General features: G+C 38.8%; 4 protein-coding genes and 1 pseudogene across 7 annotated transcripts; 3 read left to right on the top strand and 2 right to left on the bottom strand.

The window, feature by feature from the left end:
- Positions 1-107: 107 nt before the first annotated feature.
- Positions 108-4,500, bottom strand: LOC111793223 (uncharacterized). The gene is made up of 6 exons (XM_023675005.2): positions 4,224-4,500; positions 3,991-4,123; positions 3,435-3,538; positions 2,752-2,896; positions 2,533-2,673; positions 108-2,326 (listed from the first exon to the last, which is right to left on the bottom strand). The coding sequence occupies exons 1-6, from the start codon at positions 4,262-4,264 to the stop codon at positions 509-511; spliced, it is 2,382 nt and encodes a 793-aa protein (XP_023530773.2). The 5' UTR covers positions 4,265-4,500; the 3' UTR covers positions 108-508.
- A 2,957-nt stretch (positions 4,501-7,457) lies between these two features.
- LOC111793229 (uncharacterized) lies at positions 7,458-9,111 on the bottom strand. The gene is made up of 2 exons (XM_023675013.2): positions 8,781-9,111; positions 7,458-7,916 (listed from the first exon to the last, which is right to left on the bottom strand). The coding sequence occupies exons 1-2, from the start codon at positions 9,021-9,023 to the stop codon at positions 7,731-7,733; spliced, it is 429 nt and encodes a 142-aa protein (XP_023530781.2). The 5' UTR covers positions 9,024-9,111; the 3' UTR covers positions 7,458-7,730.
- A 613-nt stretch (positions 9,112-9,724) lies between these two features.
- On the top strand, positions 9,725-14,014 carry LOC111793224 (kinesin-like protein KIN-13B). 3 transcript variants are annotated; one of them, XM_087122889.1, is made up of 12 exons: positions 9,725-10,124; positions 10,200-10,391; positions 10,682-10,834; positions 11,215-11,322; positions 11,406-11,483; positions 11,564-11,673; positions 11,847-12,002; positions 12,073-12,375; positions 12,520-12,738; positions 12,813-13,278; positions 13,362-13,427; positions 13,522-14,014. In XM_087122889.1, the coding sequence occupies exons 1-12, from the start codon at positions 9,999-10,001 to the stop codon at positions 13,699-13,701; spliced, it is 2,157 nt and encodes a 718-aa protein (XP_086979015.1). In that variant the 5' UTR covers positions 9,725-9,998; the 3' UTR covers positions 13,702-14,014. The 3 variants fall into 3 exon arrangements, with proteins under 3 accessions (XP_086979015.1, XP_023530775.2, XP_023530774.2); XM_023675007.2 differs by having other exon boundaries at positions 9,726-10,124; positions 10,200-10,347; positions 11,564-11,645; positions 11,843-12,002; XM_023675006.2 differs by having other exon boundaries at positions 9,726-10,124; positions 11,564-11,645; positions 11,843-12,002.
- A 933-nt stretch (positions 14,015-14,947) lies between these two features.
- LOC111793227 (heat stress transcription factor C-1) lies at positions 14,948-16,233 on the top strand. The gene is made up of 2 exons (XM_023675010.2): positions 14,948-15,331; positions 15,406-16,233. Exons 1-2 carry the CDS (start codon positions 15,113-15,115, stop codon positions 16,060-16,062), a joined length of 876 nt encoding a protein of 291 aa, XP_023530778.2. The 5' UTR covers positions 14,948-15,112; the 3' UTR covers positions 16,063-16,233.
- Positions 16,234-18,252: 2,019 nt separating this feature from the next.
- LOC111793225 (indole-3-pyruvate monooxygenase YUCCA6-like) lies at positions 18,253-20,223 on the top strand (annotated as a pseudogene). Its single transcript, XR_015420542.1, has 4 exons — positions 18,253-18,959; positions 19,183-19,431; positions 19,512-19,634; positions 19,948-20,223. The product of XR_015420542.1 is annotated as an indole-3-pyruvate monooxygenase YUCCA6-like (transcript).
- Positions 20,224-20,895: the final 672 nt, after the last annotated feature.

Genomic DNA, 20,895 nt, shown 5'->3' with positions numbered 1-20,895 from the left:
ATGTTGTTACGTTCAATCTTTAAAAGAAAACCAAAATGCCTGCAAGAATATAAAGTTTGGTCCCATGATGTTAAGACATGAAAGACGCGATAGGGATGTGTACAGGATTCAGGAGCAAGATGGTTTTTTAAATAAAGAATAAGACACTTGTTCCCTTTGAATGAATGGGATAAACAGGGAAACCTAAAAAGTATGAAGCACAAGACTAGCAATCTCAACATGAAAATGGGGTCGATCTACATTTGGCTATCAACATCGGTATCATTTGAAATTTTGAGGTTGTACAATCGCTATTACGGGTTAACAGTATACTTCTTCAAAAACTAGTGATGACCATCGTATGTGAGATTCGACAGGATGCAGCAGCCCCCACATACACGTAAGGGCTATACACAAATGTTCGTGTGAGAGGCAACCAAAAGAGAAGACACACTTGGAATGCTTGATTATGGGCGCATCACCAGTTCACAGGCGATCTCAGAGGATATGTAGTGTATAAAGAAACTGTTTACCCTCCTCTCAAGGCTGCAAATCGAGCAGCCAAATCATCATAGTCGGGCAACTTCGGATGGACGTGTTTAGCTTCACTTGATCGATCTGGTTGAAAGGAAGCAGCCCGAGTATATACTTTTGTTGCTTCTGATGGACCCAGATGATGTTCACGAGGTACCGAAACTGATCGTGCTGGTGGAGGAACTGTATCTGCCTGCATATTAGCCCCATCTCTGCTTATTTTATTTGAAGGGCATTTGGCAGGAACAAGATGAAGTTTAGGCTTCCTTCTCATCTTTCCTGGTTCAAATGTTGCGGGTTTCTTACTGTAATGTATCAAAAGGTTGTCCATTATCCTTTCTTCTTCATCCTTTTCATTATCCTCTTCATCAACCAACAGCTGCAAGCCTCGTTTATCATCTCTTCTCCTTCTCGAATTCTTTCTCACCGTTCGAATGTCCTCAACATTGTCATCAACTGAATGACTGGACCGTGGCTTATGGTGCCTTCTTCGCACTGATTTTGGTTTTGGCAGAGCATCAGGGGGTATTCTAGCACCAAAAACATGATCCATCTCACCATCCCGATTACGTGTCTTCATAGGACTAGCAACCTGCCTCTCATGGTCAGAATGGCGTGGTTCTAACTGGATTACATCTGCAACCATTTCCGATTTGACATGTTTCTGAAGATCTGTCGAGATGCAATTGTTGTCATGGCCTGTACGGGATAATTCCAATTGGCCCCTATCCTTATTATCCTTCCTTCTAGAGTTGACTTTTACATATGGAGGGAGGGTACTGTTGTAGCTGGGTTTCAAATTATGATGTTTATCCTCCTCAGTATGAGTACTACCAAATATTGATTCTTTAACATCACTCTTAAATGGCAATCCTCTTCCATTGTGTGCAGTATGAGTATTACCAGATGATGGCTCTTTGATGTCACTCTTCGAGTGCAATCCTGCACCACTCAGAGCAACACCTGGATTATTGTAAGGCGAAGACTTCAAGTAATTTGCACCTGCCCGTTCTCTGCCAATATGCATAACAGGTCCATCACCTGCATCTCCCAACACTTCACTCGAAGAACTGCCTATTGTACCAGTAGTCCTGAAGGCAGAGCCTCTCATTACGTTTCTAGCTTCATGCTTAGTAATAGGAGCAGGACCTGGATTATGGTAGGGTGAAGAGTTCAAGTAATCAGGACCAGTCCGTTCTCTGCCATCATGCACAAATGGTCCTTCTTCAGCATTTCCTAATACTTCACTCGAAGAGGAACTTCCCATTCTACCAGTCCTGTGGCTAGAACTCATTGTCCCATTTCCACCTTCATGCTTATTGACTGTGGAACCTTTAACTCCATAATGATTTATGTGGCCATCAAATTTCAAGCTTGCCTCTTTTTTTTCATATACTCCCTTCTCGTGTCCATTATGCACAAATTGTCCTTCTTCAGCATTTCCTAATACTTCACTCGAAGAGGAACTGCCCATTCTACCAGTCCTGGGGCTAGAATTCACTGTCCCATTTCTACCTTCATGCTTATTGACTGTAGAACCTTTAACTCCATAATGATTTGTGCGGCCATCAAATGTCAAGTTCGCCTCTTCTTTTTCATGTACTCTCTTCTCGTGTCCATTTCCGGATAATTCTTGCCTAGATTGAAACTTCAATTCTTTTCCTCCTGAAATGGTACTATCAGGGGGATTGACGAATCTGTGCCTGCCATTTGCATACTCAAAACTTTCTTTGTTTGATGCATCATCCTTACCCACCCTAAGATCAATTTCCTTAGCACGGGAAGGACTTTTTTCTACTGCTTTAGGTAGGCCCTGCAAAAGTCAGAGACGAGAAGTTCAAATGTAGGCAAAATCTAATTATTTCCCATTGCAACTTGAGAAATATAAATATGACAGCTAAACTGGTGAGGACCAAAGGCACCACTCAACTGAAAATTTTAGGAAACTGGAAATTATAACTTTCAATCTCGTTTCTTACATGCTGGGAAGTAGTAGTAAGATAAGGGGATGAAGTGCACCTGAGCGTTGGCTGCGGGAGTGGACATTCTCTTCTCAAAACCCGCAGAATCCCACTTGATTGAAAATTCCAATGCTATGTCTTGCAATAACTGAACCCTGTTCTCCAATGTGCATGGCTTGGAAGCTAAATTTTCAACAAACTACAGAAAAAGAATTAGTAATTAGTCTCTCCAATAAGAAAGATTCAGGAAACCTGAAGTCGGTAGTTGAGGCATTACCTTTTGGTTCTTCAAATGTTCCAAAGAAGTCCCAAATCTCTCCTGAAAAATTTGCCTGAGATCACGCAATTCTGGCAAATCCGAAAATCTAGCAGCGGCGAACATGAGAGATGCAATAGCCTCACGACATTCCTCAGGGCATTCCCTGTGAAGATGATGAACAGAGGGAATCAGATCATCCAATATAAAACCAGAAGCCAAATTTCTATGATGATATAATTTTTCCTATCTAGAAACTATAAAAGCAACAATGGTAAAACGACATGAAGTGTTTTTTGAATGATAGGAAGGTATCTTCCCAGCTAATAAGATGTCCAACAAGATTTAACCAACTCCAGAAATCAATTAAAATCAACCTACCATTCATCCATGGCTCAAGTTCATCATGCATGCCAGACACCTCAAATTAACATGTCATCTCTAAATCAATAACGCGCAATAAATTTTACGGTTTGATAGACAAGCACAACATACAGAGTGGGAAAGAAAAAAGAATGGTGTATATCATACCAATATCCAAGGACCAGAAAATCTAAGGGGAAAAATAAAAAAGCCAGCTCTAAAATTTGAAAAGAATGCATGTAATGACATACACTAATATGTGCACTAAAATTGAATCAAATCGTGTACCCTTAGTTCCCAATTCTTCTGTATTAACACAACACATAAGCATGATTCAATACCTCTGCTTTTGCATGATCGGAAGATGCTTCAGCACAGTATCACATGATTGCTCCACGAAATCATAACAGGAAAAAATTGTCAACTCAACTAGAAGCCCCTCAGCCTGTTGTCCACCGCAAGATCAAAAAAGAAAACATCAGTTTCTTAAAGCCAATCACTAGCTGAATACCACAATAGTTATCATAATAATCAGAGAAAATATAGAAAGGGGAAGCCCGGTGTGGGAGGAGAAAAAGAGATAGAAGTCCCCACTAATCAACAAAGGTTCTAATTTCTAAATCAAAGACCCAAAATGGAATTGAAAATTGTTAGAAATAGGTATGGTTTGCAGACGTAAATTTACACTTGGACAACACTACAAAAATAGTACATTTAAAAAAAAATATATATAATAATAATAATAATAAACCATGCCCTTCATACACTGACTTGTTTGTCCTCGAACCCTAAGAACATCAAATCATTTTTCAATTCAACCAAATGATCAGAAGGAAAGAATCATTTCACACAAAAATTGAAATGCAGGAAAAAAAAAAAAACAAACAAACAAAGTACCCTTCCATAAGCATTAATGTCCAGCCCATTTGTGAGCAGATCAGCAATATCTTTCTTCAGAAATTTCAGAGTCGCTTTCTTCTTTCTCCGTATCACATCGATCCGACTTTTGGTCAATTTAATCAGGGATTTGCTACAAATATCAAGAAACAAAAACATCCGTCCTTTAAGCTCCAAAAAATAAAAAAGGAAAAACCATAATCAAGATATGAAAAACAGATCGGATTACATACCATTTGGATGTAAATCCCCGGCCGAGAATCCCATCCAACATCTTTCGGTCCTGAATTCCCTTCCAGTCTTCAAGCAATTAACCTCAGGCCCCAAATACCAGAGGAGACATCACCAAAACTCGAAGAGAGAGAGAGAGAGAGAGAGAGAGAGAGAGAGAGAGAGAGAAAGAGATAGGAAAAGAAAGAGAGAGATCGAAGCTGGGCAAGACGAGAGAGACGACTAAGCTATCAAAAACTCCACTGTCACAGAAAAGGTTATCTTCCTAAAGCCACTCGAGTGAGCCGTTCACTTTTTCAATTCTCTTTCTCAAAACACAAATTACCCATTTACAAAAATACCCTCACCTTTCTCACAAAAGTCACAACCCCTCACTAATCCGCATTATAACGTTGGAAGGGCATTTTCGGAGTTCAAATCCTCTTCTTCGACCCACCGTAAGAATCGGCGAGTGAAGATGAGAGAGAGAGAGATTGTGGGCGTTGGATGAGATGACTTTCTCGTTTGGGTAGTGAGTATTGATGCTTCAAAAATGGGTTTAAAAAACGGCAGCGTTTTTTAAGCCGATGATATTAACATATTGGATAAAAAAAAAAAGAAAATATAAATTATAAGTGAAGAGAGACAAAAGCTCGGCTTCGTGGGCTTGTTTTAAGCGCTAGGTTAGGTAAGCCACCGCAGAATTAACGACCGTTATAACGGGAGTTGATTGACGACATGTGAGCTGCACATTGTCGTGTGCCTGTTTTTATTCCCCTTCCTTTTTTGACGTCGTTTTGAAACTGAAATTGAAAAAGTGTATTTATCTTTGTAATTTAAAGCTCTTCTTATCGTTTTCTACACGTTTTCCTCAAAAAATGACCTTTCAAGTGTACATACAAATGCATTATTGGCAGTCTAATAAATTTGATACAATCAAATAAGTTTTGTGTCAACCCACATTTTTGTATCAACCTGCTCCATGTTGACCTACCTGTAATAGGCTGACTTACCTGTAATAGGCCAATTAGAGGGGCAATATAATTTTGTGTGTAACCATCCAGCTCACCGCTTGTAGCTTGTAGATAGTGTAAGGACGTAAGTTTTGGTCCTTACGTATCACCATTCGTCTCACAGCTCTAAAACGCATCAATTAAAAAGAGGTTTTAAGACAATTATATGAGATGAGATGTTGGTAGGAAGCAGATTTGGCTACCCTTAACACATTTGAATTCCAACATGAGAAATGGGTTGATTCAGAGGTCTATTGGGCAGGGCAATGCTCAAGAGAATAGTAGAAATAAATTTAATTTTAAGTCTAAGAGTGGAAGACAGAAAGGGTGGAGCATGCGTGGCCGCGTCAGCATAAACAGCTCACCAACCGCAAATTTTATCCAATAAATGATTGGAATTGTTCCCTTCCCAAACAAATCAAATAATACTATTAGACTTCGCAACACATAAAATAAAGATTCTGAAAGTTCGTGTTAATGTCAGTGTCGTCATATGGCATAACTATGAAGCTTTTGGTCATCCAGTCTGAGCACCATCCCCCACCACATTATATGGTTTAGACTTTTTAAAAAGGATTTAAAGAACCTTTGAAATGAAAATTGGTTAGAATCTTAAATAAAAAATTGAACATGACATTTAGAATCAGAGTCATGACTTTTCATCTAATGTTCTAACAAAAGGGATGATTTTTTAAAACAAAATGGCTTTAGAATTTAGCCAAAGAGAAAAGGAAAGAAGAGACTACTTTGTCTGGTGGAAATGGATTCAACAAACACAGCACAGGCTTTTTGATTTCATAAGATTCATCTCGTCTATACAGACTAAGGGACAACCCAAACATGCGCGTGACTAAAGGTGAGTGAGGAAGAAGCCTAAACATCATCAAACGATTGAAAGAAAACAGACTGATCAAAAAGTATACAAGTACTAAGATCAATTAACCAGTGAATTCGGTTGATTAGACATGCGTTGAAGAAGGGGAATTGGGGGAGTGGACACAGCACTAAGAAATTATGAACAAGAAAGAAGCATTTACCTAATGACAACAGGGAAAGCAAGAAACATAATATCATTTTATTGCAATTTTCAGTCCCAAGCAAAGTAGTTTTCGAGAAATAACCTTCAAAATAGTGCTCCAATGGCATCAGAAAGGCCGGATGTCGAGTGGGGAAATTCATGAAATGGGTCGCTGAAAAAGATGTGCCCTTATCATCATCTTCTTCTTCTTTCTTCACCAAAAGCACTTCAAAAAGTTGACGAGAAAATGGAATAGGTAGTTTTCGCGGTCAAGCAGTTCATGACGAACCAATCTCTCCGAAACCATATGCTGAGGGAGAACGTCACTGTAAAAAAGCAAGGTTGAGACAGAGGCTACAGGCTGGACAATTAGCGATAGCAGCAGCCTTACCAGTGACCTGAACAGAAATGGAGTAAGATTCTGCAACCGAAAAAAAAAGGAGAAGGTTGTTTAATACTACCTGACAGTTGAGGATATAAAAAGAAAAACTAACCCAACTATTGAATATCAGATACCTACGTTCTGTTGTCATAGAAAAGGAAAGAAATCGAAGAATCAAGAAAGATGAAGAAAGATTGGCAAGTTAGAGTTGATAGTACATACCATGAGTTGAATAAGAGAGGAAGCCAAAGCAGATGCTCTGCCGATGGATGATCCTTCAAATAGAGAGAAAGCGAGAAAGGAAGCACCTGAAAGAAGCTGCAAATCATCAACTGCTGACACTGGGACCTGCGCACTATCAATATTTCTGGCGAGGAATGCAAGTTTGACTTATTTCCAAAAGTAGTTAGTTTGTAACCAACGAATTTTTAAGTACTACTATTATGCATTCTCCAAAGTGAGAACCACTATATACTACATAGATAGTGGTAAGCTACAAAGTCAAAGGCTACATAAATCTAGCCCCAATTGTTAAAATATGATTCAGAGTGCAAGAAGAGTAGATAAGAATACCTGATTCAACAGCCCTTCATCCCTGATAATACCGACCAGCCTCTAAGAAGAGGAAAGACTGTTCTCTAATGATTAAGAATTGCATTCAGTCATATTCTTGGAAAACAACAAGAAGTTACATTCAATGTGAAAGGAAAAAAAAAAGCCTGTTACAAATTATTCTGGGATTTGTCTGGTTATAATGTGAAACGCTCTTGTGATATCCTGCTAAACCTTCTAGAGATTTGCTCTTAAACAACACTCAAATATAGAGTTGAACCATACAAGCATGGACTAGAAATCGGAGACAAGGCATATCATTCATGATAATTATTCATAATACATTGTCTGAAGTGGGGGATTGAGACTCAAGAGAATAGGAAATCCTATTCAATATCAGTACAGAATTGCAATATCAATAGTAGCACTCAAACATGTTTGGGTCAAGGTTGAATATCTCAGCTCATCATCCCCTTAGGATTTCTAATGCTTTCAGCCTATCAAGAAACAAAGTGAAAATGGAAAAGAAGGAAGGAACTCAAGGAATTATTCAAAAAGACTACATCTACTGCTTCTCAGGCTCATCAGGATTTTCCTTGTCAGGATTTTCCTCTTCTTCCTCTTTCTTCTCTTCCTCCTCTTCGTCTTCTTCAGGGGGATCGCATGGCAATGGTGGTGGCAATGGTGTTTTCATGGGGCTAAATTGAGGAAAGATGTCTGGTCTACGACCTGGCTTAGGCCTATCCCACTCCTACAACCAAAAAGTCATAGAAGCATTCAACGCGAAGAACACCAGCTATAACCTATCACGCACTTCACATATAAATTAACTTATCAACTAAAACTTAGTTTGTCAGGTGAGAACATCAGTAATTCCATATTATAAACTGAATTGACCGCCAAAAAATGCACCCTAACAAATAAATTCATAACAAATTTATGAACAACATAATGACATGAGTTTTAATTTACATAAGCGTTAAAAGTAGAAAACCCAGAGCGGTACAGGAGACAAATTGAACAAACAGATATCACGCCTCAAATGAATGTCATGAGATGTACTAGAATCCACATACCCAAAACTGTATTTGCCATTTGCCAATATCACAGATATATGCAGAAATATCCAGGCAACAAACTGAATGTGATTTAACAACACATTTGCAGCCAATGGAATCCAGAAAATTATGGTCCATTCTCTTACGAAATATGTGACAATATGAATAAACAAACATTATGATGGTCGATGCCCCTCGTCCTAAGATAGATACAGCCCACTTTATCTAGAGCTCGAGGATGGATACTTCGCAAGGAAAATGTAGAAATGACCGAAACTATCAGCAAGATACAATTTGCAGGGAAGACATGGCAGGATAAGTCAAGAATAAGCCTTTTAAACAACCATCGATGATAAAATTGAACAGTAAATGTATCAAATCCTAGGAAATGCTCCGACTCTCCACCCTAACTGATCCAACACTACACTAGCCAAGTTACATAAAAACAGAAAGCCGAATCTCCATCCATGGAAAGCAAAAACACAAAAAAAAATCCCATGAAAACAAACCGAACAACATCAAACACGCAGGGAAATAAAGGAGAGCGAGAAAGTTACAATCGGGAAATCGAGAGGATTGCGACGAGTAAGTTTCTCTTCCTCCGGGGCCATTCGAACCACCAGCCTCCCCGTTCTCCTTCTCCCAATTATCAAATTAGAATTCGCAATTGGCCTGCTTGGGAAAGAGCATCTGCAGCCACGAACACACAAACTATGGCTTGTAGATGAGGAGGATACTGGTAGGTAGGCCGCCGACGGCAAAACTAGGGTTTTAGAGCTGAACAGACAAATCGACGCCATGATCTTTCTCTTCCCCTGCAGTGAATCCTCCTCGTCAGGTCGGGACCGAGTGAAAATTGTGGTGGCCGATTCCCCAAAATCAAATAGCCGCCACAAACGCCTCTTGTTTTCTTCTCCCCAAAATCAAATAGCCGCCAACTCAATTACCCTTCACAATTACCAAATAATCAAACTCTGAATTATTTTAACTGCTTCATTTACCATTAAAATTAAAACACATGTAGATTTGTCTTCACTTATGTCTCCCTTCTCATCTTTTTTCTCCTTTTTTACTTTTTTTTTTTTTTTTTATTATCGACATTATTACAACAATCATATTCATATATTAATTTAATTTCACCATAGTTTTCATTATAATGTTACACTCTCAATTTAATTATTTATTCTAATGTTTCCACTTTATACGTAATATTAAAAATTATCAATTAATTTTGTTCATCTCTAAAGTTCATATATACCTTTTAAGTTAATATTTTACTGATAAGAGCGTGGGTAGCCAAAGTGAGCATAAACTAGATACTTAAAAAGTTAAAACCTCTAATTTCGTGGTTAATTAATGATACTTAATGTTAAAGATTAACCTCCCTAATAACAAAATTTACCATTTTGGATAATGGAAGGTAGCCGCATTTAATAAAATTTTGGAATATTGTTGGGTCCAAAGTTACGAACGGTCTGACCCCGCCATTCCCCTGTCTCCTCCATTCGAAACGGCGTGAACTACACTCGCTCGCGCTCTCCATCCTCAACTCTTCTTCTGTCTCTCTACGTGACTGACTATTATTGTACTCTTTCTTTATTCCTCTTCCACTGCTCAGCGCCCACATGCACGCCCCCTCGATCTTCTTACCCTTCTTTTTTCTTCCTTTTCAAACTTTGAATCCCAATTATCATCGCCTTCTCTGTTTCTTCTCTGTTTTCTTTGTCTCCTTAAGTGTGCTGTTGGGTTGTGGGTTTCGCTGAACACAGGGGCATATGATGAACGCGGCCGGCAGACAGGTTTCGAGATCTAATCCGGCGGTTCATCACCAACGGCAGTATTCCGATGATGCTATTGATGTTCTTTCTGGAAGATGGGCTCACCCTTCTAATCTTTCTCATGTACGGTAAAGCATTATCGATTGTTTGGTTAGTTGTATGCCCTTTTCTGATTGATTTTTTCTTTTGGGGGTTTAGGATTTTGGGTCGAGGGCTAGCAGGGGAATGCAGAGGAGTTTCAATGATCTTGGGTCGGCTGATGCTTTGACGCCTCAGGCTCGGACGCGGTCTTCGAGCATGAGGAAGAATGCGGATGAGATGTTTCTTCCCAGTCATTACAGCCCTGGTTTGCTCGATCTTCATGCTTTCGATACTGAATTGTTACCCGAGGTTGCGCTAGTTTACCCTTTTCTGCTTCGATTTTACATTCTTTTGAATTTCCTTAATATGCGGATACTACTGATGTGCCATTTGTTAGTGCGAGTGTGCTTTTATGGCTTCTTTGATTTTTGGGTCATGGAGTCTTTCCCATTTCTCAAATTATCAGACAGATGAAGTTTTTCCTCTCTTATGCTTCCAATTTGATTTCTCTTCGTTCTAATAAAGTTTGTACTAAATAACTGAGTCTTATGATTCGTTCTAATCAAGTTTTTACTCCATCATTCACTTCATTTTGTCAGACCACTCACCGTAAAATTCTGGATGAACCCGAGCCATTTTTCGCTGCTAGTATGCTGCCTAATAAGCCTGGAGGTGCATCAGATAACAATCTTCTCAAAAGCTTTTCAGTTGACAAGGAAAGAACCAACAATGTTGCAAAGATCAAAGTTGTGGTATGTCTCCTCGATGCCATTGTAATATCTCTTTGACTCTCAAATAAGCAATTGCAACGCTGAAGGACATGTTTGGGAGTGAAAATCACTCTCAAACATACCCAAAGTCTTCCTATAAGGCTCTCATCTTCCCTCTCTCGCAGTACCACTCATCTGTATTGAAGACTTCTAGTGCCTTCCTTTTATAGTACTTTTTTGGCCTCAACGTGATATGAGCTTGGAGAGGGTTCAAGAATTAGTTTTTCTTTTATAAGGCTCTTTGTAACTGAGTAATAATTTTCCTAGTCTTTTGGTGAAAATGCAAAAATATGCTGGCAACATGACCATAGGCAATGAAGGGAGGCTCTTCTAATTGTATGTTATTACTTTCCTCCTTACAGGTGCGCAAGAGACCTCTAAATAAAAAGGAAATGACAAAGAAAGAAGAAGATATAATCACTATTGAGCGAATGTCGAATTCCCTTACGGTTCATGAAAAAAAATATAAAGTAAGTGCAACATGCTATATTTGAATTCCAAGTATGAGAAAGCCACAAAGGTTTTTTCCCCCTGAGAATCATCCCTTCTGTAGGTAGACTTGACAGAGTACATTGAGAAGCATGAATTTTTCTTTGATGCGGTATTGAATGAAGGTGTTTCTAATGATGAAGTAAGTACGAGACATAGATGAGTACCATTATGAACATTGAAATCAGTTCGACTTCTAAACATTCTCTCGTGTTGATGCAGGTATACTCAGAAACTGTGGAACCCATAGTTCCTCTTATTTTCAACAGAACTAAAGCAACTTGCTTTGCATATGGGCAAACAGGCAAGTTATCAAATACGCATGAAATTGTGTTCGGATGTGGGAACCATAAGATGCTACGTGCTTATTGAACATTTGTAGAGGGATGTATATGTTTTACCTATTAGATATAGATCAGTTTGTGATGATTTTGACTTAGATGGCTATCTAAAATAGTTCCATAATCTTTTAAAATAGATTACATTGATGTGCTTGTTCAGGTAGTGGAAAAACATATACTATGCAACCTCTTCCTCTAAAGGCGTCCGAAGACATTTTAAGATTAGTGCACCACGTATACCGGAACCAGGGTTTCCAATTATTTGTCAGCTTTTTCGAGATATATGGAGGGAAGCTTTTTGATCTCCTCAACGAAAGGAAGTAAGTTTTGTTGAGATTGTGGAAGAAAATGTTTGAATTCAGTTCATTTTCTGAATATATCATATTTCAGAAAGCTTTTCATGAGGGAAGATGGGAAGCAACAAGTATGCATTGTCGGGTTGCAAGAATACAGAGTGTCTAATGTCGACACGATCAAGGAATTGATTGAGAGAGGAAACGCCACAAGAAGCACCGGTACGACTGGTGCGAATGAAGAGTCATCTCGATCACATGCTATACTTCAGCTTTGTGTTAAGAGATTAGTTGATAGTTCCGAAATGAAGCCTGCTCGACTTGTAGGAAAGCTGTCTTTCATTGACCTTGCTGGAAGTGAACGTGGTGCAGATACCACAGATAATGATAAACAAACAAGGTCTGACTTTACTTTTCAGAAAACTGGTTGCTATTACATATTGGACCTTATAGTACTTTAAGAAGCAGAAGATATAGAGTTTTCCCGTTTTTTTTTTTCTCCCTCTCTCATGGTTTGATTGACTTGGAAACATTTGTGTTGCAGAATGGAAGGTGCTGAAATTAACAAGAGTTTGCTTGCTCTTAAAGAATGCATTAGAGCTCTTGACAATGATCAGGGTCACATTCCTTTCAGAGGCAGTAAATTAACAGAAGTTCTTAGAGATTCTTTTGTTGGTGATTCACGCACTGTTATGATGTCATGTATTTCACCAAGCTCAGGATCATGCGAACACACACTCAACACGCTAAGATATGCTGACAGGTGCGTTATTTTCGGAGACGTTACGAAGGTATATCCCATTATTTGTTAAATATGTTTTATGATTGTCCCTTCAGGGTAAAGAGTCTATCTAAAGGGAACAGCACAAGGCGGGATCCTTTATATTCAACTTCAAATCTTCGAGAATCAACAGCTTCTTTGTTGTCTTCATCAGTACCCATGGAGCAATCCTTTGAGGATAACAGAACTAATTTACCAAATGACAAGAACAGATTTGGTTGGTTCAAGCAGAATGTAAGGGAAGGTACTCCACCGATGAATGTCGAACGCATTCCTAGCAACAGGGCAGACATAACTTTGCCTCATCACAAAAGTCAGCCAAGTTTTCAAGATGACTTCACACAAGATGATATTGGTTACCCTGAGCAGCAATATGTACAAGAGAAATCATCATGGATGAACAATAAAATAACTGAAACTCGACAAGTGCCAGGCTTTGTCAACCAGAAGAAAACTCGAAGGGATATACCCGATTTTGAGACCGACTCTCCTTCGGATGATGACCTTGACGCTCTTTTGAAGGTAATAATATTGTGAATATCAAAGCATCAAACGTCCACATAAACCATCCGACTTTAAATGACATCGTACTTTCTTTATAATAGGAAGAAGAAAACCTTGTTACTGCTCATAGGAGACAGGTGGAGCAGACGATCGACATTGTCCGAGAGGTTCACAACATTTTTTCCTTTTATTGCATACGATATACGCCTCCTTTGGTGGCTCTGCCTGTTTAGACCTTGTGTAATCTTGCCTGATATACAGGAGATGAACTTGCTTGTTGAAGCTGACCAACCCGGAAGCCATTTAGATGACTACATCCTTAAACTAAATGTAATTCTATCCCAGAAAGCTACAAGCATTTTTCAGCTGCAGACTCAGTTGGCTCAGTTTCAGAAACGCTTGGATGAGTACAATGTTTTGGTGGCACCCTCCAGCAACTGAGCCAGACACCTCCATTGTTTTTCCACTCCAACTGAGCCAGACCCTGAGGGTGCTGGTCGATCGAACTTGATTAGGCGTGTGGTCGACGAACAACCAAGTTCTTCCCTCAGAGGTGGTTTTAAGTTTTCTTGATTGTACAGAAGATATATTTCCTGTTTATAGTGTTTTGTATTCATGGATGTCTGTCTCTCCCTCTGAGCTGCTGATGCTGCTGCTATTATGAGCAACAGACAATCAAGAAGGTAAACACATGATTCTGCTATTATGTTTTGATCAACTCATTTACAATATTAGACTAGAAGGTTACACATGATTCTGCAACCTTGGATGGATTTTAGTTGCCGACTTGGCAATTATGAGAGTTGTTAATCAAACTTAGACCTTAACCAAAATAAAGACAAGCTTTTTAATTGTTTAGCCATTGTCTTTAATCACTAACCCAAACAATCAGCCGCTAAATCAATCTGCTTCACCAATAGGATTGCCTCTATCTTTGACTCCATTCTCTTGCATCTCCTAGAACTTGCAAGAACAAACCTTGAAATTTCAACCCAATTTTTTTTTTTTTTTTTCCCGAATTAAATTCGTTAATCCTTTGTATGATTAAATCTGTGGATTAAGATAAGATATAATTTTTGTGTCAAAAAACGACAAGATCCGTTTACAAATAATTTATTTATTTTGTCTTATAGTTCTCAATAGTTATTTGTGGAAATAATAATGTTTATATGTAGATGTAAATTCAGTTATCGTACATGAAAATTAGTCACGTTGTCGGCAATACATAATTACATATATATATAAAAAAGGAAAGGAAGGCGACAAGGGGTAAAATAAGATCCTGCATAAATGGAAACCCACAATCAAGAGTATTGGAGCACACATAAACCTGCTCCCCAGCTCAAAACACCACTTTACAAAATGCCCCCTACTTTTTCCTTCTTTTATAAATAATGCCCTCACACGTGTCCACATATCAACCCACCACGTCTCCCTAAATCCACTCCCCCTCCCAGCGCACGTGTACCTCTGCTGGAATCTAAGCCTAACCCACCGTTTGGCTCTCATCTTATTTCAGAACGTCCCTCCCACGCGCCTTCCAGTTTTGTTTTTTTATTTTATTTTATTGTTATTAAATTCCTACATATTTATAAATAAGTTGGATAAATTAAATAAGTGGGGGGAAAATATCTTTGTAAATTGTAACGGCGTTGGCCAATAGGGTTTAAACACGTGGGCCCACTTCTGTTTCTCTCTCTCCTTTTCCAAAAATATCACATACTGCCACGTTACCTGCCCCCCTCCTCCCCTCTGGGCTACAGTACGCGCGTCCATTATTTATTTACAGTGCTCCCTCATCTTTCCAAAAATTCTCCTCCGTCCGCAGCTGCTTCTCTAAAAAGCTTATGGGATGGACGCCAACAACGAGTCTGCGAACGACATTGTCGCCCCTTTTGTTCTGAAGACTTATCAGATGGTCAACGATCCCCTTACCGATACTTTCATTACTTGGGGCTCTGCCAATAACAGCTTCCTCGTCCTCGACCCTCTCCATTTCTCTCACACTCTCTTGCCTGCTTATTTTAAGCATAATAACTTCTCCAGCTTCGTCCGACAGCTCAATACATACGTATGTCATTTCCGATTTCCTTATTTGATTCTCTTTTTTCGCTGTTTTTTGACTGTGGGTTTTGTTTTGAGTAGGGATTTCGGAAGGTAGATCCCGATAGATGGGAATTTGCAAACCAGTGGTTTCTGCGAGACCAATTCCATTTACTCAGAAACATTGTCAGGAGAAAACAGAGTACGAATTCGAGCCTGAGAGAGATGGGGGACGAGGAATTGGTGACTGAGATTGCCAGGCTTAGAAAAGAACAGAAGGTTTTGGAAGAGGAGCTTGAAGGCATGAAAAAACGTCTCGAAACTACAGAGAAACGACCGCAACAAATGATGGCGTTTCTTCATAAAGTGGCGGAAGATCCTGAAATTCTGCCTCGGATGATGCTTCAGAAGGATCGACCCGGCCCTCATATTGGGGATAAGAAACGCCGATTGATGATTTCGTCTTCTTCCTCATCGCCATCCACCACAACGGTAACGACCACGTCCTTGGAGGCAGAGGAAATCGAGGAAGAGGGCAGCTGGCGGCCGAATTTTTCGTCGCCGGAGGTGTCGGGACCGGCGGGATTCTGTAATCACGTGCAGCGTTGGAATTTGGCGGAAGCGGAGGCGGGTGGAATGGATATAAATAGAAGCAGAAGCGGCGGAGAGATGAAGAATTCGACGGAAATGATGGGAACCGTGGAGGAGAGTAATCCAGCACCGCCTTATCCGTTTTCTCTGTTCGGGTGTGGGTTTTAGTTAATTACTCCCATTTGATTCTCATCATTTCCTTCCTTCCTCGCATTTTATCATCTTTATTTTGTTTTCTTTTATTAATAATTCCTTCCACTTTCATTTCTTCTTTGAATTCTCCCCATACTATACATATATGAAAGAATCAAGAATCATGGCTCTTGTATTTCCCCATCATTTATCATCTTCGCATCCAAACCTGGTACTGCTACACTAATTCTTCCAGAGATATATAATTATTTCAAACAAAAAATAATAATAATAATAATAATGTGTCACTGCGATACAAAAAGACAAATAAGGGTCTATTCTGTTAATGTCCTCATGTCTCAGCTTTTTTTTTTTTTTTCTCTCTTGTTTTCTTGTTCATGGTTGTTTCATAAGTCAAAATAAATATGTTTTTAATTTTGTTTATTTTTCTTAATAAAAAAAGAACAATAATGCAGTTAGAAATTAAGTTTTGGATAAAAAGAAGGTTGAATTCCATTTTTATTATTTTATTTTATTTTAAAAGAAAAGGAAATTGAGGTGTTTTAGGTAAATTAGTCAAAATTCAATGATTGCAATATCAAAAAAATATTTCTCACCCTATCATATTGCGTAAATTAAATGCAATTCCACACACCCACTTCTAAGCCCCACTTCATTCTATCCTTAAATGTAGTGGGCCACCACTACCCTACCTGAGATGGCACATTTTATTTTTACTCACTCAAATGTTTATTGATCTCAAAATTTGCCCATATTTTTATAGCAACAAAAAAAAAAAAAGAAAATTAAGAAAAAATATGGGAAGTGCCAAGTGGGACTGGGAGAACGGTCAAATGAATAGAAATTTGGGTCCCACGGTACACGAGTGCCCACGTGGAAGCTTAGACTACGTGTTGGGATTTGAATGGGCAGCAATATCGTGCTCCTCTGTCTCATCATTCTAACCAATAAGGCCCCACCACGTGTCCTTTCTTATCACCCAATAAAATAAAAAAAACCATCCCAAATAATGCGGTTCGAACTCCGATGGCCCAACTTGCAATTTTCACAATTACTTCTATACATTTTTATATATATAAATAATTAATAATTACCCATTGTATTATTTGTGTGGTTCTTTTTAAGCAGTGCATCGAATCCAATACGTACCGTACAAACCATTTTTATTTTCCTCCTTTAATTAAGCCCTAACTTTTTTGAACACATGGTTGATATAATGACATGTGTTCTAATATTACAAAAAAAAAAAAAAAAAAATTCAGGTTTTCCACGCATATCCTACCGTTTTAATTATAAATAAGCTCAAAACTTTATATTATAAAAATGTCAAATATGCCAAAAGTTTATTTGTGACACCCAAGTAAAGAAGATAAAAAAAATTCTAAAGATAAAGAAGTCAAATTCCACGGACGTATGAATTTGAAAAGTTTAAGGTAGACAAGAAATTACTAGGGGATGCTTCTATATTGTTCCTTAGATTCATAATGATTATATCTATTGAAAAATAATGGACCACTGACCTTAAAATTCTCTCCAACCAACACCACTATGTCACATCTATCCTATACTTCAAGTGTTACTATTGTCACGAATGAGTGGTATCAATATCAGTATCAATCAACTAACTAATAAAACAAATTAGATTTGTCAATCAAATCAATCAACGAGATAGACAGACTAAGCGTAATTCAATAATCAATATATTCACAATTAACAGGTAATTTTTTAAAAAAATAACTTTGTGCATTGACAGTGTATACTAAAATTAAAATTATAAGACCATTTTACCAAATAATCAAACTTAATCAAATTGGTTAAGAACAAAGTCAAAATAAAACTCAAAATTCAAATGGCTAGGCCCAAAGATAACAAAGCCCAAGCCCAATAGTTGGGCTCAAAAGCCATTATAGCCCAAACTCACATCGCATGCTCGTGGAAAAACTTCTATAAATGGAACAGTTGGTTCATGAATTAAACTCTCTACATTTGTTTGACCTAAAAAGATATTTGTAAGAATAGTCGTTAGTCTCACCGTTTTAAAACGCAGAATCTTGAAAATTACAAGTTAAATTACAAGTTTGCCACGGGAAGACCTATATATCAGAACTTCATTTCCAAGCCAATGCATAACTGATCCTAACCGTTTGTTTGTTGTTCCCAAGTTGTATGTAAATCAGTTATCTTTCCCGCCCCCTTTTACGTTCCTTTGAATGGACGAGTATTGGAAAGAATTGGAAGGCAAAAGAGTGCACGATCCTCTGACCCAAAAACATGGCGACCCTGTTCCACAAATTTGGGTTGAAGGCCCTCTCATAGTAGGCGCAGGACCATCAGGGCTAGCCACCGCTGCATGTCTTAAGCAAAAAGGCATTCAATCTTTGATCCTGGAAAGAGCCCAATGCATAGCTTCCTTGTGGCAGTTCAAAACCTACGACCGTCTGCGCTTGCATCTCCCAAAGCAATTTTGTGAGCTACCACTCATGCCTTTCCCCTCTCATTTCCCAACTTACCCAACAAACCAACAATTCTTGGCCTATTTGAGAGGCTATGCCAATTACTTTGAGTTGAACCCTGTGTTCAACACCACCGTGACAAGCGCGGAGTGGGACGAGCGGTGTCGGTTTTGGAGGGTCAAGGCTGTTGGTGGAGGGAAATTGGTTAAAGAGACGGTTGTTGAGTATTTTTGCAAATGGTTGATTGTGGCTACCGGTGAAAATGCTGAACAAATTGTTCCTCAAATTGAAGGGTTGGGGGAATTTGAGGGCCCCGTTATTCATACTAGCTCTTACAAAACAGGTGGAGCGTTTGGCGGGAAGAAAGTTTTGGTCATTGGATGTGGGAATTCCGGTATGGAAGTTTGTCTCGATCTCTGTGACTTCAACGCTTTCCCTCATCTCGTGGCTCGCAATTCAGTAAGCAAACGTCCAAGTACAAAGTGTTAGGAATCACGACTCTCCATAATGGTCGAAATATGTTGAAACAAATGACTGAACTAGGAAAAAGTTGCTTCAATTATTTGTTTCAACATATTTGGATCGTGGGTCATTTATAACATCAAATGGGTTCGTGTATTGCTTTTCATTACGGTCATTGGGAAAACTTTTTGACATTTTGTTATTGTTGTTGTTCTTGCAGGTGCACATTCTACCCCATGAGATGCTGGGAAGATCAACTTTTGGATTGTCCATGAGCTTGCTCAGATGGCTTCCCTTGCGTTTAGTGGATCAAATTCTTCTTATTCTTTCACGTTTTATACTCGGAGATACTGCCAGGTTGGGGCTGAGCCGCCCAAAACTTGGCCCTCTGCAGCTCAAGAATCTGTCTGGGAAGACGCCTGTTTTAGATGTTGGGACCTTTGCAAAAATCAAAACCGGCAAAATTAAGGTTTGTTTTGGTTTGGTTTGTTCATTAGTTCTCAATGATTTCTTTTAAATGTATTGATGTGGTTTTTATTTGGTGTTTAGGTCTGTCCAGGAGTGACCAGACTTAGCCGCCGTGCCGCCGAGTTCGTCGACGGCAGTGTCGAAAACTTTGATGCCGTCATTTTGGCCACTGGTTACAAAAGTAACGTGCCCTCTTGGCTAAAGGTGCATATCCTCTTTAAAGTTCAGTACTTTATTTATTTATGATTCTCTACGCTATTGTCCACTTTGAGTATAAACTCTCGTAGCTTTACTTTAGACTTCTCCGAAAGGTCTCATGGCAATGTCGTAGATGTATTATTTACTTATGAACTCATGATCATTCTCTAAATTAATCCAACGTGAAACTCTCTTCCAACCATCCTCAACAAATATACTCTTGAAATTCAAAGATTTGAGTGTTAAATCTCGGGATTCGGGAGAAAGATTAAGAAGATGCATAATTAGAAACTAAAAAAAGGGTATGCCATATTTGCAGGAAAGCAATATGTTTAGTGAGAAAGATGGGATGCCAAGGAAGGAAATTTCAAATGGATGGAAAGGAGAATGTGGATTATATGCGGTTGGGTTCACAAAGAGAGAGGGCTGCTTGGGGTTTCAATGGATGCCACAAGAATATCAGAAGATATTGAGCTTTTCTGGAAAGCTGATCAATCACAAATGCAAACCCACCGTTAAAAGGAATCCCTTTTGAGCTTACAAACACTAAAGTTCTGCACTTTCGTTCTTGCTTTTGCCACAAATTGTGCCGTTGTACCACCAAAAATCTAAAAAAGACAATATCTGCTATTAGTGGGTTTGGCTATTTGCATGAATTCTTTGAACCTCGGTTTAAAAAAATATCTGAATGTATCGCTCAAAAATCATCATATATTTCATTCTATGGGACCATACACATGACATTAATGAAGGTTTGGGAGACGTTTAGAATTTTGAAGAAATTGGAAGCGACTGTAGAACAACCCCATAAATGAGCATAATACTCAAACTCATAATTGGCGATTGAATGGAATGATAGAGAGGTTTATGAATATGAAGTAAGGTATATATTGAGGGACCAGATGAAAGCAACCATATAATAAAAAGGGTATCACAAAGAAAGAGGGAAGAAGGGAGAAATGAAGCTACAAAAACGTCCCTTCAAGATTAGGTTTGAAAATGTTAAATGTTGTACCCCTTTCTTCACCCTTATCACTTCCCATTTCCCCGTCCTTATCATTAGCTCGTACCACTGTTCATTTTCACGAGCGTTTACACACTCTCCCACCATCCCCACAAACTTCATCCACTTTAATCAACCAGGGAATGAGATTCAAACTCGACTAATTTTGATCAGTTCAATGGTTGAAAATCAATACCTTGAAATGAAGGGAGATGAGAGTAGAGAGTTGGGTGTGGAGATGCTGACACGTCGGTTCTTGGGAGG

The sequence above is a fragment of the Cucurbita pepo genome, chromosome 4 (genome assembly GCF_057944985.1).
Source record: "Cucurbita pepo subsp. pepo isolate OVF chromosome 4, ASM5794498v1, whole genome shotgun sequence".
NCBI lineage: Eukaryota > Viridiplantae > Streptophyta > Magnoliopsida > Cucurbitales > Cucurbitaceae > Cucurbita > Cucurbita pepo.
The sequence above is the reverse complement of the archived record's forward strand: the minus strand, read 5'-3'. Positions and strand labels throughout refer to the sequence as shown.